This window comes from Anabas testudineus, chromosome 4, assembly GCF_900324465.2.
Source record: "Anabas testudineus chromosome 4, fAnaTes1.2, whole genome shotgun sequence".
Lineage (NCBI taxonomy): Eukaryota > Metazoa > Chordata > Actinopteri > Anabantiformes > Anabantidae > Anabas > Anabas testudineus.
The window spans coordinates 10540301-10562474 of record NC_046613.1 but is presented as its reverse complement, the minus strand read 5'-3'; the positions used below and the strand labels follow the sequence as shown (position 1 = coordinate 10562474).

At 39.9% G+C, this 22174-nt stretch overlaps 2 protein-coding genes across 4 annotated transcripts; both read left to right on the top strand.

The window, feature by feature from the left end:
- Positions 1 to 3355: 3355 nt before the first annotated feature.
- Positions 3356 to 12998, top strand: plin3 (perilipin 3). 3 transcript variants are annotated; one of them, XM_026346511.1, is made up of 8 exons: positions 3356 to 3490; positions 6452 to 6541; positions 6742 to 6937; positions 7301 to 7383; positions 8644 to 8854; positions 10251 to 10591; positions 11587 to 11802; positions 12174 to 12998. In XM_026346511.1, exons 2-8 carry the CDS (start codon positions 6473 to 6475, stop codon positions 12312 to 12314), a joined length of 1257 nt encoding a protein of 418 aa, XP_026202296.1. In that variant the 5' UTR covers positions 3356 to 3490; positions 6452 to 6472; the 3' UTR covers positions 12315 to 12998. The 3 variants fall into 3 exon arrangements, with proteins under 3 accessions (XP_026202296.1, XP_026202295.1, XP_026202294.1); XM_026346510.1 differs by having other exon boundaries at positions 3356 to 3485; positions 11584 to 11802; positions 12174 to 12997; XM_026346509.1 differs by having other exon boundaries at positions 11584 to 11802; positions 12174 to 12997.
- Positions 12999 to 13693: 695 nt separating this feature from the next.
- zgc:77486 (zf-A20 domain-containing protein) lies at positions 13694 to 21625 on the top strand. The gene is made up of 6 exons (XM_026345648.2): positions 13694 to 14002; positions 15164 to 15363; positions 15721 to 15832; positions 17263 to 17390; positions 17525 to 17632; positions 18123 to 21625. The coding sequence occupies exons 2-6, from the start codon at positions 15204 to 15206 to the stop codon at positions 18269 to 18271; spliced, it is 657 nt and encodes a 218-aa protein (XP_026201433.1). The 5' UTR covers positions 13694 to 14002; positions 15164 to 15203; the 3' UTR covers positions 18272 to 21625.
- Positions 21626 to 22174: the final 549 nt, after the last annotated feature.

Genomic DNA, 22174 nt, shown 5'->3' with positions numbered 1-22174 from the left:
CGGTATGAATTACTGTACCTCAGCAGTATTTGATTAATACTGTATCATTTCTTTTTTTGATGTATACAAATCCATTTGTTTCTAAACTACATGACATTGCATATGTCCAGTCTGGAGTAGTGCATTTATTCCGTTTGTATTAATTCCTATGTGCCATTGCAGTGATGCATGAATGCAGCTGGTGTTTTTCTTTCCTCTTATGAACAGATGATTTGAAAGTAGGCTTTCAATTCACTGTGAAAAAGGCTCAAAATATCTTAAGGATAAATCTATATAAATAAGATTTATTCGTTCTGCTCTCACATCCATAAAAATATGGTCAAATTGCCAATTTATTGCTCTTATCTGAAAGGTATGTCTTCAGGCAGAGCGGGGGGGTGGGTGGGGTGGAGTGATCATTTTACTCTAAGGGATAAGTGATTTTCCTGTTATCTTCTAATCGTCAATTACTCAATAAGCAGAACAATTTTAGCCTCAATCAACTGATTCAGTGAAGCAGACTTAAGAGTTAAGCAGGAACAGATGAGAGCCTTTGGGGTGCACATAGCTAATTCTCTTGCAGTGGAGTGTGACACGGGTGTGCTTGGATTTGTTTGTGCGTCTTAGTGAAAAGGTGGTTGAAAGACGATGAAATCGCTCTGTTATTCATAAGCGTAGCAAACAATAACAGGGAAAGGATCTATACGACTGAGGTCAAAACAACACACCTAGCGCTATTTTTCGCTCACTATGCCCCGTTTACTTTCAGAGCCTCGGCTTGATGTAATAACCTGAATTGTTAGTGCAGCCTGGATTTTCAACTTGGCCAAAACAAATCTACAACAGGTCCCACACAATGAATTTCTGACAGCAACATTAGAGGTAATCTGTTTCCTTTCTCCGGAGCTTGGTGCAGGCACTTGGGAAAATACAGAGGAACACACAATGAAAACTGTAATGGTTGGATAATGGAAATCTTTTCTAAATAAAAATGGAGAGTTAATAGAAGTCTAGTAAAGATGATGCACAACACCCAGCACGGGGAGTCACTCTACTGACTTTACAATGTTAAACTATGTACTGATTTTTTGAATCCCACATTAACAGTCATATGAAGATCACATCCGTAACAAGTACATTCAGTGAATACTATTGTCACAATCTGTTCAAGCATCCATGCCCCATTTTCATGGTGATTTTAAAATATTTATTATATGCCATACACTCTACTCTGGAGTTGTAATGTATCTGCAGGGAAATCTACATCTTAAGGATGTAAATGTGAACAGCTCTGTGGGTGAGGCGACAGAAACAGTTGTCTTAATGGATAAAGACTGCCCTCTCAGGGTTTACTACATCAATTGCAGTTAACATGGTTGCCTGACTTTCAACACAGCTCAGTCAGCTTGCGCTACATAAACACCATAGAGAAGGCAAATGTCATGGTACTCAGCATCACAGGTGATATACCAGTAAGTATTAATTGTGGTTTAATAGCAGATATAAGAACTATAAGAAGTTTTTAGAAATGTATTTGTGGAAAGTTATAAGTTAACTATTTACACATATAAAACGGTTTATAAATATTAAAGTAACAAACAGAAGCCCAAAGGTTGATTCTGGTAGAAGGTTTAACAAATTATTCAGATTCTTTTCAGGAGCTTTGTTGTAGCATCTCGTGACCTTCATCAGTAGATGTGATGTCCTAGATGTAATTGCCAAATGTTATTTATAATGCACACAGTACATCAATAATAACTGTATGTTTGATTTCTAGTAAATAGTTATAAATGTTAGAGGGGATTTAAATAGTGTTAATAATTTATTGCAAAGCAGTGAAAATTGGACATGAAGTTCATATTCCTTGAACTATATCAAGTGATAAAAATGCCCTACTCCGTTATCACCAGATAAAAACTAAGCCAATTACAAGACAAATGGTTGTGGATATATTATGGTGGAGCAAATTACAAACCACTGATAAAGTGCAGCTGAAAACTCTGGATGTTTTACATTTACATTTAGTCATTTGGCAAATGCTTTTATCCAAAGCGACTTACAAATGAGATACAGAGCAAGCGAAATATCTAAGGCAAATAGAAGAACTATAAAGTGAAGTGTTCTGGGAAGAGCTGCGTCAGTTACATGGGGTATTAGTGCAAGATTTATTATTTATTTATTTAAGTGTGAGTTTGAAAGCGTTCTGTTTTCAGCAAGTTTTTGAAAATTGGGAGTGATGGTGCTCAGCTGGCAGAGGTGGGTAGGTCGTTCAACCATTGTAGAACCACTGAGCTGAAACGTTTTGCCTGGGATCTTCTAAGGTGAGGTGAGGGGACCACAAGACATTGTTCCAGAGGGGTCGTAGACCTGGATAAGGGAGTTCAGGTGCTGTTGAGTTGACAACTTTGTAGACAAAGGTCAGGGCTTTGAACCAGATGCGGGCAGCTACAGGAAGCCAGTGCAGAGATCTGAAAGGTGGTGTAACGTGTCCTTTTTGCCTGTTGAGATGAGATGTGCTGCTGCATTTTGGATCATCTAGAGGGGTTTGATGGTGCATGATGATAACCCATCAGTAAGACACTGCCGTAGTGGAGACAAGATATGACCAGAGCCTGAACAATGAGTTGTGTTGTATAGTCCGGGAGGTAGTGTCTGATCTTTCTGATGTCTTACAATGAGATTTCAGTAAGTAAAGTAAAAGTATTCTTTGTCACAAATTTGTCCATTAACAGTGCTAAAAGGATTCATAAGTAAAAGTAATAATACCCATTTTCTTCGGTGACTCAGGTAACTAGCCTTAAAGATTGTGTAACCTACCTTATCTTTTATATTATGGGTCTTTCTATGGGTGCACTAACATAGCCTATAAGAAGTATTTGAGCATTAAATTGGCCAAAATGGAGCTAATAGGAAGTGCTTTAAATACCAGATTTTATAAACAAATAATGTTTTTTGCAAGGAACAACAGAAATCTTATTCTGAAATCTGAACAAACAACGAAGGTCAGCTAAAACGATATGTGTTGTATTAAATAATAATTAAATGAAACGAATTACATGAAACTACTTTTCATTTCAGTCCAAATTATAAATAAGATTTTATCAAACTTACATATCGACCAAAAAAACATTATCACATCATGATTGAGTTTGTTATCAGAGTACAAAATGAAAAATAGTTTTAAGTTATAAAACAGAGATTAAATAGCACGCCAAGTTAGTCATAGTCATTAAAATGTGGGGTGTGTATCAGGGTATTTCTGTGAGTGAGTACCTGTGTGTGTATTTGTACCATGTGACAGCTGCAGCTCCACCCTGACTGTCACTTCCGTGCTGTGATTTCATTGGTTCAAAGTTTCTCAGACGGCCCCCTAAGCCCCGCCCAGCTGCTCCTGCTGTGCTGCAGCCACACTTCTTTAGGGTCAGGGCCTTGTTGCAGGCTGGACTGGCTCATTAACCAGATCTACACTCCAGGTCACGGCGGGTCATTGGAGCATCAGGCTACTGGTGAGGTCAGTGGATGATTTGACAGCTCGTTTATGTTTTCCAGCTAGTCCTCAACATCTGCATGTTAGCTAAGCTAATGAGTTAGTCGCTGTGATGCTAGCTAATCTGACCTCCCTTTGAGTTCTGAGGAAACGTTTCTTATTTTATCCACTGCGACCAAAAGTTAGGAAATATTAGCAGGAGCCGATGAAAACTTATTATTTGTTTTAGCACCGTTGATAACGAGTCATAAAGTCCCTCATCTGGGGTAAAGTTCATCCAATATAAACCACACAGCTGCTCTTTAGTAACGTTATGTAATGCGCCCTCGTCTGTGGACACACTTTTGAGTCTCAAAGCAGCTAAACTTGGTTTTCTGTGGGTTGAGCCCTGGTAGAAATCACCCTCCCAGCAGAGTGATCATATTTTACATCAGGCTGCTGCAGTTGTGTCCTGTTTTTACTCCACACTGATTCTTCAGGAGCTTATTTCACCGACTGCCAGTGTTTTTGCTTAGTGTCCTATTGTGCTAAGGCTGTTTTCCCAATATTGTCAGCTTGTGACCCCATTTAAAATGATGCAGTCTCTTCTTGTAAACCTGTCATCCCAGTTTATGGCTCAGTGTAAACATGGGCAGTGACCTGTTTAGTCGGGTGTGAGTGATTTTTATATCCTCTCAGATTAGAGGGAAATTTAGAGGCTGCAACTAACATTGTATCAAGCTTTTGACAAGATAAACACTTTATCTAGAACCAAATTCAGTTTACAACTTTTACAGTGCATTAAGTGATCACATTTAATTTTTCTTCCTGTACTTTTAAAAATCTTTTGACCGCTCACATTTATCTTGCAACCCCTTCAAAGCTCCTGACTTCAGGTCATGTACTTTTCAGCCCAAGCTCGGTAATCACTGATCAGAGGCTGCACTGTTTTAGATAAAGCTGAAATATATAGGGCAGTTTATTTTTAGGGACCTAGTCCTTCTCTTGTCTGGTAACTGTACTTTCTTTGTGTCAGATTGTGGGCAGCTGCGGTGCCTTTAACCCACTGACTAGTAGTGATTTCTCTTTTGGTTCAGTTCCAACTCTGTCCCTTATGACAAGTGTCTCAATAGTTTCTTGGATTCATTGCAGATTGTCCATTAATATCAAAGGTCATATTATGTTTCACTTCCAAAGGGAGCATGGTAGCTTTCCCTTCTCTAAAAGGGGATGAAGTGGTGCACTAGTGTGAGGATGTGACAAATATTCAAACAATGTAATAGAAGGAGACCAAATAGCCTTTTTATGAATGCTTTGCTGGAATCACTTGTCAGTGAGATGATGGTTTCCAAAAGCCTAAAAGAGCTTCCTTTGTGTTGCATAACAGCTTTCCTCATAATATGCACTGTGTTGCTGAAATTTATCTCTGGTTCATCTCACACTTGATATCAGGGCGAATAGTGTCAGACTTTGCTTTGTAATAAAGCCAGTGAAGATCTTATCAGCTGCCTCGGAGAAAAACATGTTGCAACAAAATGCAATTTGCAATCACCCAGAGCCTTGCGAGATTGACTAGAAGTGAAGAAGTCATGAAAACTTAAGAGGGCAAATTTTATTCACTCTGACATCAGAACAAACATGTGAGATGATTAGACAGTAGTTCTTCTGTATATGAACTTTGTCAATAGTTGGAGCTTAAGTGTTAAGTTTGCTGGAGGTAAGGTTCACTTCACTGTCAGCAATTCCTCTCAGCAGGTAAATGTGTATCCTGACCTACCTGAGTGTTTACCATGTACTGGCAACAGGTTACAGCTGGTATTCTGCAGTCCTCCTCCTCCTGCTGCCTAATGTTCAGAGGTCAAATCCGTCTTTGAATCATCTGTCCTGCACATCATGTCGGGCATGTCTATTTAACAGTGTTGTAGTGAAGGCAGGTGGATTGGAGTCCACCTCTGTTTCTCTGTACCATCTGTTAGAGCTCAGACAGATGCTCTCCATATGCTGAGAGCTCCACAAGGAGAAGAATAAGATCCTGCTGCAGGGTTTTTTCCCCCCCATTAGCTCATGCAGTAACATCATTTAGTCTACCTGCCAGTTACTTTCCTGATATTCTGTTCTTTTCTGTAACATGCTAGAAAAATCACAATCACCCTATTTACATACACACGAGGTGGCCAAAATAGAAACGCCTCTCAATATAATGCACTCTAGAACAACTCAAAGTGGAATTCATTGGGTTGCATTAAATTGTATTTTATTTTGATGGTGTGATTTTGTTATTTGGTATAAGTGATTGATCAGATCCATTTTGCCTGAATGTGAGCTTGTGAAAAATCTATTTCTAATATTAGTACCCTGCAGGTCCATTGTTGTTGGCATTACTCCTGGCTCCAATTTTTCAAACTAAGAATTAAGGCTAAGAATTTAATCATGTATTCCTGTTTACTTACATGAAAGTCAGGTAAGGAGAAGAAAATAGGCCTAGGATAATTTTTTGCACTGGAGTCAGAAACATATGTCTTGTTCAGAGTTTAATGAGTTAATAATTATGTATAAATACAAATAATGCATTTAAATATATAACTCACACATTCTTGTCATATCTTTACTGTTAAAAGATACAGTACAGTTTTGGAGGTTTGTATAGTTGTGGAAAGCACAAAAATACAAAATTCAAAATGCATCATTATCGGATTTTAAACTCTGACATAGACACTTGAATTGTTTGCCCGGTTGCAGCATTTTATTTTTTAAGCACAGTTTCATCCTTGTTGCATCATGCTTTTGCCCAATGAATTTAACATGGTTGAGTTACTTTTCTGCCTATATTAAACCATCTGACGGGCCAGTGATTCAACTCCTAAATTTACTAGACACTACTTCTCTCCAAGATAAAGTATATCAGCCAGTTTAACAAAGAATATCAGAGAGGAAGCTGTGTTTCATCATGCATACCAAGCAATGTGAGGTTAATCTCTGTTTCTGGCTTTCTATATTCCATGTCAGAGATTGAATCCAGCAGTCACAATGGCAGACAGCGGGAAGACTAATGAGAGCGGAGCTGCAGCAGTAGAACCAGCTAATGGAGACCAGCAGGTGGGGAGCACTATGACCCAAAATGAAACCTATTACAAAACTGAGGCCTATTATGAACTCATTTGATGCTCAGAAATTTATGTTTTGATAAATTACTGTGAGGCATTAATCATTATCCCTAACAGGATACTTACTCTGCACTGAGACAGGATTGTATTTCACAATTCTTGTGTAGAAAGTAATGTTATTATTTCCCCTAGACTGTTGTTACCCGATTGAGCAACTTGCCACTGGTCAGTTCAGCTTGTGAGGCTGTGTCCAGCGTCTACAGTAGCACCAAAGACAACGTGCCCCTGTTGAAGGGAGTGATGGATGTGGCAGAGAGTGGGGTTCGAACCCTGGGAGCAGCTGCCACCACCGGGTCCAAGCCACTCTTGAACATTATAGAACCACAGCGTAGGTTCTTCCCTTTGTGAAAAATATGATGTAATATATGTGCAACGACAGCACACAGATAGACAACACTGAAATGTACAATAAAAGAATATTGCAAGCTTGTTGCACATTAAGGTGTTAGGTGTGAAGCTGAGGTCCAATTGTTACCTGTAGGCTGAAATACAATAGAATATGCTTCAAAGAACAGAATTTGCAGACAGTTCATTTAGGTTTCACAGCAAGGATTAAAACCCTTTCTGTTTCTACTGTACTGTAAACACCAAACTGTTACTTGATGTATCACTTCCCTCTCTTATTCAGCTGTTCATCTTTTGCATGTACATCTACAATTCCATGAAAGTCTCTGTTGTGTACTTGTTCCAGTTGCAGTAGTAAGTGATTATGCCATGAAGGGACTGGATAAGATGGAAGAGAAGTTGCCCATTCTTCATCAACCAGCAGACAAGGTCAGGCACTAATCCTTTCAGTTCTTTTTAAATTATATTTTCCATTTGTGCAGTTGATTTATTGTAATGTTAACCTTTATCACACTAGCTCTTTTACAAACTTTTATACACATATATACATATATAGGTTATACACAACTCAATTGTAGCTCTGATCAATAACTAAGCAGACGCATAGCAACAATGTTTACACTTCACAATATGTGAAAAGTTACTTTACCCATGGGTAAATGGAATAACCTGTCAGAATAAACTGTCAAACATATGACTTGTCCACCTTGTTTTTTTGTCTTTTGTTCTTTGATGCTTTGTACACTGCCCGTCCAAAAAAGTCACCACCTTGATTTAACTAATCAAATAGGTAAGAGACTCCCATTGGATAATTACTGCATTAATGATTATTTTTCGCCCGGCAATAAGTCATTTAACCCTAGCTGATGCAGTGAGTAGCTTCTCATTTCTTAAACAGTCACGTCGGAAGACACCTCATTTGGTCGTGGAAAAGATGTTAATCTATTTCAGAAGGGTCAAATTATTGGCATGAATCAAACAAAGAAAATATCTAAGGAGATTGATGAATCCAGTGGGGGCAGTGCTATGATCCTGGGCTGTTGGTCAGGTCTAGGTTCAGTAACGTTATGTGTCCAAAGAATGAGGTCAGCTGACCACCTGAATATACTGAATGACCATGTTATTCCATCAATAGATTCCATCGATAGATTTTTTTTCTTTCCTGGTGACACGGGCATATTACAAGATGACAATGCCAGGAAAAATGAATGCAACTCTAGACAGGAATAAATGTTGTGACATTGCAGAAGATTATTGACACACTGCAAATGTGTGATGTAATCAAAGCTAAAGGCGGTCCAACAAATTTTTTTTTTTTTGGACAGGCAGTGTATAAAGGATGAGTAGCCAACCCTGGTCCTCAAGGGCCACTGTCCAGCTTATTTTCCAGCTTATTTTCCAGCTTATTTTCCAACTATACTACCCACTGCCAATTACATGGATCAGGTATGTTCAGCCAATCAGAAACTGGAAGTGCCGGACTGCTTGGAAAACAAGCAAAACAGTGACCCTTGAGGATTAGGATTGGCTACCCCCGGTATAAAGCTTGATAATGTCCACTGGAGTGTCTGCTTCTGCTTCTTATAGACATTACTTAAATTCTGTTGATAGAATAATAGCTATAAAATACATTTTAATACCAACATTACTGTCTGAGCTTGGAATATTTACTGCACTTATGTTCCACAGGTAGTGTCGGACACAGTAGGTATGGTGTACCAGTCTGTGGTGGGGACTGTGATGGGTGGTGTTGAGATGACCCGGGCAGCAGTCAGCGGTGGTATCAGCACCATCTTGGGCACCAGGATGGGCCAGATGGTCAGTAGTGGGATGGGCCTGGCCCTGAGCCACTCTGAGGACTGGGTTGACCAGAACCTGCCACTCACTGAGAGAGAGCTGGGTCAGTAGTACGCTAAATTTGGGGGGGGGGGGGGGTAATAAACCCATATGTCTACTGCTGAGCTATAGACAGGTGTGTTTTGACATTGGATCAAATGAAGCTGAGACAGGGCTACGATTAGAATTAATTGATTCTGAACCAGTGGCCAGTTTATGAACGTTTCATCAGTGATGGTTGTAAAGTAACGCAGTAGCTTTTCCAGTAAAACTGCTAAGAGAAGATGTGGTCAGTAGTGTTTTAGAGCACATCAAGTTGACATACTGTCATTTATTTCATTTTATATTATATATAGGCCATTCCACCCTTTTTTCATCTGATCACACAGCTGCTTCATTTTAGTGCTTTACAAATAATGTAACTTTTAAATGAGTGAAATTGGTTGTCTAGTGTTCTCAAATGTACACATCTGGTAATGTATGCAGAAATTATGCTACAGTTTTTCTTTTTTGTTACCTTTTGTCGCAGTCATTTGCCTAAAAAAACATTCAAGTTTAATTTCATACATTATAAATTGCAGCAGGTGCTACTACCATTACAGTTGGCTGATGCTGGCATTTGCAGTGCCATTTACTGTGAGAGTCAGAAGCTGATGCTGTGTCCTTGCTTCATTGATCTGTAGATCAAACACCAAATGTAATGAGCATGTCCAAATTCATTATCATTATAAAGGCAGAACAAGCTGATGTGGCAAGATGGGGTGACCATGACAAAAGTGCTCAGTTCTACCACAATGTCTGGACAATGGTCCACAATATTCATAGAGAGGCAGGCAGGACATTGCAATGAACTTCCCTTCTGTTAACTTGGCTCGTAAAGCACCTACAATTTCCAACACTCACAGCTTCGACACCTGCTCCTGTGATGTCATGCTTTCATGACAACCCACCATACTCCACAAGTAGCCATCCTCTTTATGGATTGTAGATATGAAATGGATCCAATTGCATCTGTTGCCTGCACCAGCACAGTACCCACTGTGACACTACTTTTGAATATTTCCAGTTGTTATTGTGGTAAAGTTCCCACAGATCCACCAAAGTGGCTTTTAACATAGGCACAGGGAGACAGTGTTGCTCTGCATGCTCTTTAGCTCCATAGACTGGTAACTGGAGGGACTAAAATAGCTCTCATTTCTTTTTGTCTGATGTGTTTTACCTCTGCCAGAGTCAAGTTGACTGACTTGTAACAGATGCGACAGTTGGGAGAGAGCCAATTGTGGCTCCATCCATCAGTCAAAAAAAAAAGCCGACTAACCCACAGCACAACTAATGTGGATATACTGGATTTCTACAGTGTATTTCTCCACAGAGTAATTAAAACTTATCACAACTAGGGAGGTCAGAAAAGGTTGAGAAATTGTTTCCAATAGTAAATGTGCAACACTTTTCTATTTCAGCTGCCATGGCTGAACCTGCTACCAATGAGGTGGCTACGCTGTCGACCAGTCCCAGCTACTTTGTCCGCTTGGGGAAACTGTCTGCCAAGGTGCAGGAGCGAGCCCTGCAGCAGTCCCTGGTCCGTGCACGGCATGCCAGAGATGCCACCTATGCTGCAGTGGGTCAGATTACCAGCACTCTGGACCTGGTAGAGAGTGCCCGTACCAGTCTGGGTAGCGCCAGTAACCAGATTGAAGGAGCCTCAGAGCAGCTGCTGCAGCGCTGGACAGAGTGGAAGCAGAAACAGGCTGGAACTGGACAGGCAGATTCAGAGCCAGATGAGCCCAAAGATGAATCTGAGGTCAGGACTGAACCATTTGAGATAAAATGGGATAAATGTATGGATCTACTGTGTCTCAAACAAAATGGTTTATGATCTTCAGACAAAAGTAAACATAAAACAAAGCAAACCTGACTTAACATAAACCCTAACCCTAACCCTAACCCTAACCCTAACCCTAACCCTTAACATAAATATTTTTAACTGCTAACTACTGCTCCGACTTTTATTTGTTGAAGCAAATCAAACAGGATAAGATAACCACACCTTGTTTGTCATGCTTCCCTGAGTTATGGCAAGTCACCCAGAAAAAAGCATCCCCACGTCACTCTATCGCCTCCTTTCTTGTTCATAGGTGTGATATTGTTATTGCACATTGATGGCCTTGTTTTTCGCCAGCTGTAATTTAATCCCTGTCTTAGACAGTTCCACTTTTGACCCATGTGTCCACAGAAAATTAGCCCAAAACATTGAAGGACATCAGGATCATGGTTTTGGTAAAATGGAGACAAACTTCCACTTTCCTGTGTTAGCAGTGGTTTTCATCTTGCCACTCTCTCATTAGTGCCATTTCTGACCAGTGTCTTCCTAATAGTAGAATGATGAACATTGACCCTGATAGAGGTGAGACCTACAGGGCCTTGGATACTCTTGTGGGAATTTCTGCGTTGCATTTCTCTGAGTTGTTTTCCTAAGGGTTCACTAGTGTGCAATGTCTCCCCAGTTAGGAAAAATTGTTCTCACTGACATTGTTTTTATGTGAACATTACTTACTACTTCATCAAGATGCTTTGATTAGTACAACTGAATCAACTTTCTAATGCCATTAGTTGATTTAGTAATTAGATGCAAAGAATCTTTCACATAGTGATATTATTGAACAACATAATTTTAAAACTGTACTCATGTTGTTTTGTGCCAACTTTTGTTCGAAGATCTGAAACGAAGTAATATGAGATATGTACAAAGAGCTGGTAAATGCCAGTGTTTACACTTGCATTTTTTGTTCACAGCAGCTGGAATGGCGGGCCCTCTCCATGGTACGTGGTCTGAGTGACCAGTTGCGCTTTGCGTGCTCCAATGTGGTCTCAAGTGCTCAGGGTCTGCCAGGTGCCGTCCAGGACCAGCTCACCAGTGCAAGGCGATCAGCTGAAGAATTGCAGTCTTCCCTGGGGAACGCCAGAACTCTCACACCTCTCCTTCTGGAAAGAAGTCGTCACCACCTGACCCAAGTACTGAAGGGACCGCGTCTTTAGAGTTTTAATTTTGAGCAACAGCTTCTTATTTAGTGCATTTTTATCACAATTAGATCTACAATTGCCTTTTTATACATTTTTTTATTGGTGCTTAAAAAATACTCAATAATACTTAAATAATTCTCACCCTACAAAGACAGGCTTACATAAGAAACTCCTGCATACTTTACTTAAAGATCTGATCTGTTCTGCTTATTCATTTGCATTCATGATATCAGGAGAGTCGAGCTCCTGTTGCATTTAGGAACATACACAAATTACCCCAATATTTCCTACCAAGAATACAGCCTATCTATTGGTTTGATTATCGTCATGATGAAGTAATACTGGTATGTTCTTGTTTTAAGGTTCAGCAGTCTCTGGATGGTGTCATGGAGTACCTACTAAACAACAAACCACTGAATTGGCTGGTGGGACCTTTCGCCCCTGAGATTACTGAGAAAGCAGAAGACAATGTGGTGACTGAACAGACTGGCCCAAACAACTAGATTTCAAGACTTTGTTGTATTTCTCTATGAGTTGATCATGATTTGAGTTTACTGTAGTTGGACCATATAAAAATACTCAGCATCAACCTGGCTAATGAAAGATGCCTTAAATTCATGTCATGTTTTCCTCATAATGCACTAAATTTGTAATGTAGAGTTTAATGGAAATTAATTACAACTTAAAGCACTGAACCATTGCCTCTGGAATTTGTACAGATGTGTGCACTTTATTATTTATACTTGAAAAGATACACTATTTTACATCAATCTAAGATTAAATCTCTAAGAATGGTATCTAAATAACAGTCTGTGCTGGTTTTGGTTTCACTTTTTGCCTGAAACTAATTGAAAGCAATCCTAGAGTGTTGCCAAATAGTTTTTGCCTGTTCACAACCAGAACATGTTAGGGGCTGAGAGGTGAGAGAATAGGACAGACAAAGGCACACATCTTGAGTAAGCTGTAGAGTGTTCAGAGTGCATTTGATTGAGTTTTAAATTTGCAGTTTTAATTTCAGCATTTTGTGTGTGAACCTTGATGGGGTCAGGGGGGCAGCTAATGACCTGTCAATGAGCTAACATGTCAATAAATGTTGGACACAGCAGAGTGTCGGTGTGGCGTTGAAATGCATGAATAAGAGTGTGACATGTGGGCTTTGCTGTGTGTTGATGGGGTGGTGGGCTTTGCTGTGTGTTGATGGGGTGGTGGGCTTTGCTGTGTGTTGATGGGGTGGTGGACTTTGCTGTGTGTTGATGGGGTGGTGGGCTTTGCTGTGTGTTGATGGGGTGGTGGACTTTGCTGTGTGTTGATGGGGTGGTGGACTTTGCTGTGTGTTGATGGGGTGGTGGACTTTGCTGTGTGTTGATGGGGTGGTGGACTTTGCTGTGTTTTGATGGGGTGGTGGACTTTGCTGTGTTTTGATGGGGTGGTGGACTTTGCTGTGTGTTGATGGGGTGGTGGACTTTGCTGTGTGTTGATGGGGTGGTGGGCTTTGCTGTGTGTTGATGGGGTGGTGGACTTTGCTGTGTGTTGATGGGGTGGTGGACTTTGCTGTGTTTTGATGGGGTGGTGGACTTTGCAGTGTGTTGATGGGGTGGTGGACTTTGCTGTGTGTTGATGGGGTGGTGGACTTTGCTGTGTTTTGATGGGGTGGTGGACTTTGCAGTGTGTTGATGGGGTGGTGGGCTTTGCAGTGTGTTGATGGGGTGGTGGACTTTGCTGTGTTTTGATGGGGTGGTGGACTTTGCAGTGTGTTGATGGGGTGGTGGACTTTGCTGTGTGTTGATGGGGTGGTGGACTTTGCAGTGTGTTGATGGGGTGGTGGACTTTGCTGTGTGTTGATGGGGTGGTGGGCTTTGCAGTGTGTTGATGGGGTGGTGGACTTTGCAGTGTGTTGATGGGGTGGTGGACTTTGCAGTGTGTTGATGGGGTGGTGGACTTTGCAGTGTGTTGATGGGGTGGTGGACTTTGCTGTGTGTTGATGGGGTGGTGGACTTTGCTGTGTGTTGATGGGGTGGTGGACTTTGCTGCGTTGGCCCGGACTGAACCGATGCTCGGGATGACGTCATGGTCGTTGTTTCGAATGTCGGGAGCTAGCGCTGGGTAGGAGGCCGCGCTCACTGCTGGAGACACAAGTTGTTCAAATCTGAAGCCCAAGGTCGTCGACAGACGCCGGTACCTTGAAATTCAGGTACTGTCTTCAACATTAACTACTATACCAGACACCTGCTGAGCGTAACCGATTTTGAACGAGCTAGGACACTGTCGGGTAGCGCTCTAGTTTGGGGCTGGCTGACTATGCTAACAGCTCAGCTAGCGTTAGCCTGCTAGCATTAGCGTTTATTCGATTTAAAAGACGAGATTTGTTTAGTTTGTCACCAAGGAGGCTGCATTTTTTTTTTATTTGGTTTATTTTCGGCGTGATGGAAGACTACTAAGTGAGTTTGGTCCTCCTTTGTTTCGTTGGTATGCTGTGTCAGACAAACAAAACGTTGAGCGAGGCTGTCTGCTAGTTAATGTAAGCGTTTGCTTTGAGCTATGTGAGCACAGGACGTCAATTGTTTGCTGCGGACAAACTCAAACTGAGGACAGTCGGCTCTAAGTTGTTGAGCTATATTGTAAGAAACACAGTGATGCTGGTTACCAAGTCATCGATTTACGTGATTGCTTTATTTAGTTAAGTTTCGGGGCGCTTCTGTGCGGAATGTCTTTAGCTTTTGTTCCCTTTTCTTAACTTTGTTCCGAGCAAAACATCTCGCTGTGCGGCGGAAGAAAGCATAACCCCGTACAGCTAGCTTGCGTTTTCAGAGCCTGCAACTTGCTTTTTACAGCGGAATTGTGCACATATCGTCAAATATTTTGTTTTCGTTCGCAGCTCTAACATTACACACTATTTTATGGTAGATCTATAGCTTAATATCTACAAAAGCTGTAGCCCTTTGCCTTAATGTTTTCAGAAATTAGTGATCAGTTTTATTGTATTTGGTGTCATGTTGTTAATGTCAGCGATTGCTGTTGCCTTTTAGATTCATTTAGAAAAATAATTTGACTTGTATCATCAGTTGACAAAGTTCAATTCTGTTAAAGTGGCACAACTAGACTTGTGGAGTTTGTTGGGCCTAATTTTGGTTGATTTGAAAAAATAAAACTTCCTGACAAATCTTCATTATAGCTACAAATAGTGGACCATAGCTCTTATCTTATAAAGAAATCTTACATTTTGCTTCAAAAGCAAAACTTTTACCCTCATGCTTCATTAGCTCTCCAAGCTCTTTAAGCTATAATCTGAACAACCATATAATCCAACAGGGACTGCTACTCACTTTACTAACTTCTGCAACCCCATTTACAGGAATATCCTCTCCCATTCCCCTTGCCCCCTCTGTCAGAGCATGGCTCAGGAGACCAATCAGACGCAGGTGCCGATGCTTTGCACCATGGGATGTGGTTTCTATGGTAACCCCCGCACCAACGGCATGTGTTCGGTCTGCTACAAGGAACACCTGCAGAGACAACAGGGAGGGGGGCGATCCAGCCCCCCGGGAGAGAAAGGTATGAAGATGGGAGATCTGGAAGAGATGGGATGTGATCTATAACAACAAAAACGGGGTTGGTGCTGGATATCGGCCTGTTGGATGGAAAAGACAAGAACTTGAAACGGGGTCTCTTAAAAACTATAAAGGCATTGTGAGGTGGGGTGTTACCTAGACAATGGCATCAGAAGGCAAGAGAGTGACATTTACATCATATATTTGACTTTAACTCAAAGCATATCTGATCATTGTCAACAAGCATAGGAAAGGAATGGCAGTTAATACTATAAGATACTTAGAAACAAATGGAAAATGCAGGGACAAGGTAACAGGTTCAGCGCTGTTCGTGCTGTGAAGCTGTTCTCTCCCCACACAGTGGCTACAACACCAGCAGGATCACCAGGATCTGCTGGTGTGACTGTGGAGAGTGCAACATCAGAGCCAAGTACAGACGTGGCAGGAAATCCATCTGAGGAACAAACAACCAGGTATGTTGACAAAGACTTGTTTCAGCAATGTACTGTTTCATTGGGTACTAAAACAGTAAACTGTTTCCGGAAGTTTGTCATCAAGTTCAATAAAAGACTTATTACTAAATTGGATATTTGATAGATAGTTTTTAAAATGCCAATTTAAATAATGAGTGGATCAGTGTATCAATTACTCTCGTCTACAGAGTAGCTTGCTAATGTGTACACTTGAGTCCCCTCAATTTGTCAGAGCTGGAATTATTTTACAACCATTTCCACTCTTAAATGTTCTTAACTTAATCTGATGATTCCAGACACTTTGGTAAGATCTTTTTTTCCCCCAAGCCAACATTTTAGAGAGTTCACACAAAGAGAAAGATTAGAAGTGTTGAAATTTATACACACGAGGATACCTGTCAGCAAGGCACAATGCAAGGTCAGAACTAACCATTAAATATTTTTATAGCATTTAATACAACATATAAATTGAAAATGGCGACGGTTTCTTTGCCAGTTGTTTATCTGGTTTCAGCTTGTAGTAATGTATTGTCTCTGTTAAACAGCAGTCTGTTGTAAGCTTCCTGTTGACTGTTGTGCTTTATTTAAAGCAACATACAACCTGTTTGTCATAAAGCAGGCTTTGCTATACATTCACTATGTAAAGAGGCCAGTCATTTCTTGTATAATAGAGTCATTCTTCTTTAAGTTGACACTGAACAAAAGAGCTCGAGAGTAATGCACTGTAGTTTTTAAAATGGCCTGAGGGTCTGTTTTTAAAACTGCTGCATAATGTTGAATAATTGCAGGCATAGTTCAATTTTTTCTAATTAACCATTTTATAAAGGCCCTTATATGGTCTGCTTTTGGTTACATCAAACATTCTTATAGACTTGTGAAATATATTTTCTTTATGCCATAATGAAGGAAGTGTGATGGATGAAAGAGTTTGCTGGAAAAAACACAATTACTCACATAATAATGTACCAAGAGATCACATTCGTTAGAGCTTTTATTCTGCCAAGAATGTCTACGGAGAAGTCCAAACAGTCATTTGTTCCCAGTTTGATGAAACTTTTGAATTATCAAAAGGGATTTGTGCTTGATCTCTCTGTGTGTAGTAGTTATGGATAGTTATTCGCTGTGTACTGTATGCACCATATGGTCTCTGTAGGCCTTGCCTGTTTGTAGTCCTAATAATATGAATGTGATAGATTATCAAAGGCAAAGATTTGTGGTTGGAAAAGGAATTGTGTTCTCTGCATTTTCACATAAGTACCTTCTAGTATTTAGATTTATGTTCTGTGAAGGGTATGGATTAATTAGTTCGACAAAAGTACACAAATCTGTCACTTTCTGTGAATTCAGAATTTATTTCTTGTACTAGAAAACAATTCTTATTTGTGCCTAAAATTAATGAATTGTTATTTTTGTTTTCTTTGTAATGCCAGCCCTAGTTCTCCAAGCCCAGTAACTCAACAGATGACTGCGATGAGCATCTCCCAGGATTCAGGACCTGTTGACTCTGATCGAGCCGAGGCTGAGGAGGGAGAAGAGGAGGGTACTTCAAACAGCACAGGTACTCATCATGGAAGACGAATCAATTCGCTACCCATTTCACTATGACGTTTTATATGAACTTTTGTATCCCACACACACAGCTTAATTCGTTTATGACCACTGTACCTCTTTGTGTAAATTCTTTTCCACCAGAGCCCACGGGGGAAGCAGCACAGGCTTCATCTGATGGCGACCAAACACCTGATAAAAACAAGAAAAAGAACCGTTGTTTCTCTTGCCGGAAAAAAGTGGGTCTTACTGGTAAGGAAGAAAATAATTTTATGGAGCACACAGGTGGAAACACTGAACTCTTCATAGCTACTTGTAAGGTTCAAAGGTTTGTAAGTAATAAACCTCAATTACTACAGTTTCACACCATTGATTTAACAATAACCTCGTTGATCTTCCTTCAGAACAGCTTTGAAAATAATCATTTTAACTTTCGAGTGCTTAAAAAGATCAAAGATCTGTAACACCACAATCTAAAATCTTGCTTGTGTGATGGTTGTGCCACACCCAGCCATTTGGGTTCAGCTTTTTTGGTTTGGTGCTTTCACTGCACCTTTGCCAAACAGAATAGCCTCAGAGAGAGCTCCAGGGGCAATTTTAATTTTTAATAGCAATATTTGTATATAGGTCAAAGTGACCTAGAAGAACAACTAATAAGTCAACAGCATGTGTACTGCCATTTACAGTGAATATTCCAACTGATCATGTTTACATTTTTCTTTTTCTTTTTTTTTTACTAAAGGTTTTGACTGTCGCTGTGGTAACCTGTTCTGTGCCATTCACCGTTACTCTGACAAACACGACTGTCCCTATGATTACCGGAGTGCAGCTGCTGCCCGCATACGCAAGGAGAACCCAATCGTTGTGGCTGAGAAAATTCAGAAGTTATGAGGACTGAGTGCAAAAAAAAAAAAGTCTCTTTGACTTTGTGAATTTGAACAATGGTGACATCGATGAAAACACCTGATATCATGGCTTCATTTGTTCATGGTAGTCTAACATGGGCGGGGTGGTGTGGTTGCAGCCGCTTTCCAAACGCGTCCCTTACTAGCATCTCCCCCTCTCTCTCCACTAGTGACTGTGGCTAAACCTGAGTGGTGTGTGTGTGTATGTATTTGTATGAAAGTGTGTAAGCACATTTGCTTAAGAGTTGGGGGGAGAGAGCTGTAGGGGCATGGTGGATAAAAGTGTTGCTGTGGGAAGGGAAGGCATTTACGTTTTCTTCTTTTTGTTTCTGAATATTGGGGGGGGGGGGGGGGTTGTCGTGGGTTTGTTTTATACAATCCCTGTAATGTAATTGAAATAAGGCAGGGGTAAAGGAATGTGTCACACCCTGGATAATAACACACAAGTTGATTTAGAGGGATGAGTGGATTTAAAAAAAAATAACTAGGTGGCTTCAAGTATCAGCAAAACCTTTTAAGGGCTTTGGAATATAATTTCTTTTCTCCCAGACTCAAAATGATGCCAACTGCTTGTCAATTTTAATTTTTTTTCTTTTCCTCTTACCTTTACCATATGGGTCACCACATGTTGAACACCCAAGTTTCAGCATTTTCCAGAAAAGTTTCTCTTTGATATATTGACTTATCATACTGATATTGGGTGCATGAACAGTTATTGGAGGGGTGGGGGGTGGGCATGAGTAGGGGAAACTGAAAGTCTTGAGTTAACTGAGTGATTGAATTCTGTGTTGTTGTTTTTTGTTTTTTGTTTTTTCTTTCTGTTTTAATGAGTGTATGACATCAGAAGATCTATATTAATATATTGTAGTTAGCTTGAATTGTGTGATTGCATTCTATTTATTTTTTATCATTTGGTTGGTCTATGCTGGAGGATTGGCAGCATGTGTCAGCAAATCATTACGATTTGCCCTTACCCTTTTAAATTCATATTGATTATATAACCATTGGAGAACAAAAAAAACACACAAGCTCTGACTTGATGAAGTAGAGTTCAGTTAATAATAATTAAGACTGTGCAGTAAAATGTCCGTTAATTTTGAATTTGGATACAAAGCACAACTTAAAAAGTGTGTCAGCCGCAGAGCACAAGATAATGCCACACCTACTCAGTTTTGTTCAGCATCTGGGTCATTTGCAGTTTATATTTGATGCGTATAGCGGGCTCACTGAGGAAATTGCCAGTTTGATTGATGAGATGTTCTGTTTTAGTAAGGCAGCGTCGTTCTCCTTGAATGCCCTTTTCTGTGGAGTCATAGTGAAACTCCATGTTTTTCTAACCACCAGCAGACCACTGACACATGCTGAATTAAAAACTGACCTGGGTCGCAGTTACAGTGCACAGCGACACACCTCATGCTCAGCTAAAGTAAAGACTGTCGCAATGCTGCAGAGTTGTGTGCTGTGCTTTCGCCGTGCGCTCAGATTTAGATGAATCCATGCCATGAAGGCCGCGTCTAGCTAGCTTCTTCTAGGAAGATCAACCTTACATGCATGTGTGCAGTCAGACATATACGTTATGTTGTTTTGTAACTGACTGCGCAGTTTGAAACGAAGCTGGAATGTTTTAAAAGCCACACAGCAGTAGCACAATGCATGGCTGGAGTCTTGAGATTCAAGTTAACGGGACTCTACAGTTTTGTTCCAAATGTAAATACCATATGGTTCCTATTCATATAATATATTCTTATTGTAGATTTTTGCCAGGTAATAAAGGTGGGGGAGTAAGGTGAAGAATTATACTATGTGTAATTTTTAAAAAGTGCTTATCCAAAAAAGAATGGGCCAGAAATGGCACCAATTTCCTTCGCTCATCTTGTCGCCCTTCTTATTTCCAAGTTCTTCACTACATCAGATGCCTGAGTAATGTTACAAGTATGTTAATTAACTGGCCCTACATTAGTATCTCCTACAGGTAACCTGGCTTTACAGTGCTAGTCAAATTAAGAAGCCCCTATAACCTTTGTTAACCTCTGAATAACACAGTATTCCATTCTGTTACTGAAATTATTTATAGCATACCGATATTATTGAAAGTTAATATGACGACTCGTGAAATGTACAAAGGGGCAGTTTGAGGTTACATGTTTTCATTAACAGACTCTTTCCTTGTAAATGTCGCTTGATTTTGATCATCAAATATCTGTGAAAACTGTAGAAAGAGTATGCCTTTTATAAATAGTCACTGCAGAATTGCTTTGACATACATGACTCTTCCTGAATCCCAGAATACCCTGTAGGACCTGGTTGAATTATGTTCTAAGAGCTTTGGGAAATTGCCCATCATTAGAATTCATGTCAGAGTCTTAGTGTTGATCATGGACATGGTTTTGTTGAATAGGCTGGTCATCTAAATCCTGGACTGTTCAATATCTCTTTCTGTTTTAGAAAATTCAAATTGAGATTTTATGGGGAAAAAGAGAAGAATTGTAATTATTTAGGCAAAGTTGTGGTTACTGCAGCTCTCCACTTGTGTGTTCCCTACCTTTTATATATTCAGTCTTGCCTCCTGGGTTGATAACCATTACAAAATGCTGTTTTCCTCTACAGATTTACAGTCCTTTGAGAGAAAATGCCCTTTACATAGAATGATTGTCCAGCTGTGTAAATCGTGTGGGCTTCATGGTTTACATTTGCTGTTTTCCAGTGACTGCTCATCTCAAAGATTTTTTTTTTAATGACCTTGAGCAGTTTGAATGTAAACCACCATAATTCACACAGTAAACTATAATGTCATTTATTAATCTACTCTGCCCTAATATTGACTATGGCAGAGAATGGAGGTTAAAATTGACTTACATTTGATTAGTGACCGTTAACTAAAAGAGTTTGGGCTGTTTGTGATGAAGGACTGGGAACCAGCATTTAGGGCAAACATACCTAAGTATTCTAGCTATTGACAGTACACATTCATTTTCTCCTTCTGTTGCTTTGATAGAATTTTGATGTCTTCAATCCTGTCTTTAGCACAACCTTTTGTAATCAATGTCCTCGTCATGGCATTGGTTTTGATTGATAATAATGATAAACCTTCCAGTTATGATGAGTCTGTTAACTGCATAGGCAAAGACGTGAATATGATTCATTTGTCTTTTGACATGAGCTTGAGGGACATCAAATGAAATCTACAATGTTCAGAGCTGTAGTTCTTGTCCCTTGGCACTCCAGTCCCCCAGAAACACCACCAGATATCTTTTTATTTTGTTTTCTTTAAAGATTTAGGATTGTATGATGTGTAAGAGTAAGTATAAAACAATAAAATCACAAAGTTTATTTTAAATTATACTTGTCTTTTGTATTTATTTTGCTATACATTAGTCATATTTATTCTCTTAAAATATCAGAATAATTTCTGTCTTAAGCCATGTGTTGTTCCAAACAGTTATTGTTTCTAGGGTGCTAGAGCAGTGAATCTATAAACTGTGGCCCCACAGCTTTGTACTTGTATATTGTTCTCAGACTTGGTAAAACACTACTACTTGTGTAGTGCCACAAATGGTACTACACAAGACCATGTGTGCTCCAGTCTATTGTTCTCGATGAAACACATGGACTTAACTCACAAAGAGAAATATGTGATTTGAGTTTTATTTTTAATACCACACTGCAGACTATTCCCCCATAATAGAAATTACACTAATGAAAATAATGGATCTTACCATTAATGGTGAATTTTAGAAACACACAAAAACAGTCATGAGTGCAGAACTTTCAGGCAAAACACAAAGAATGATAATAGTTGTGGTATGGCCACCTGTGTGTTTATGTGAAAGAGATTTACATGTTTTTATTAGAGTAATGTGGCAGGTTATATTTTGTTTTACATCTTTGT

Coding starts and splice junctions, on each gene's coding strand:
- plin3 (XM_026346510.1), top strand. CDS start 6,473: ATGGCAGACAGCGGGAAGACTAATGAGAGCGGAGCTGCAGCAGTAGAA. Junction 6,938..7,300: donor GAACATTATAGAACCACAGC/GTAGGTTCTTCC, acceptor TACTTGTTCCAG/TTGCAGTAGTAAGTGATTAT. Junction 7,384..8,643: donor TTCATCAACCAGCAGACAAG/GTCAGGCACTAA, acceptor TATGTTCCACAG/GTAGTGTCGGACACAGTAGG.
- zgc:77486 (XM_026345648.2), top strand. CDS start 15,204: ATGGCTCAGGAGACCAATCAGACGCAGGTGCCGATGCTTTGCACCATG. Junction 17,391..17,524: donor GGGTACTTCAAACAGCACAG/GTACTCATCATG, acceptor CTTTTCCACCAG/AGCCCACGGGGGAAGCAGCA. Junction 17,633..18,122: donor GAAAAAAGTGGGTCTTACTG/GTAAGGAAGAAA, acceptor TTTTTACTAAAG/GTTTTGACTGTCGCTGTGGT.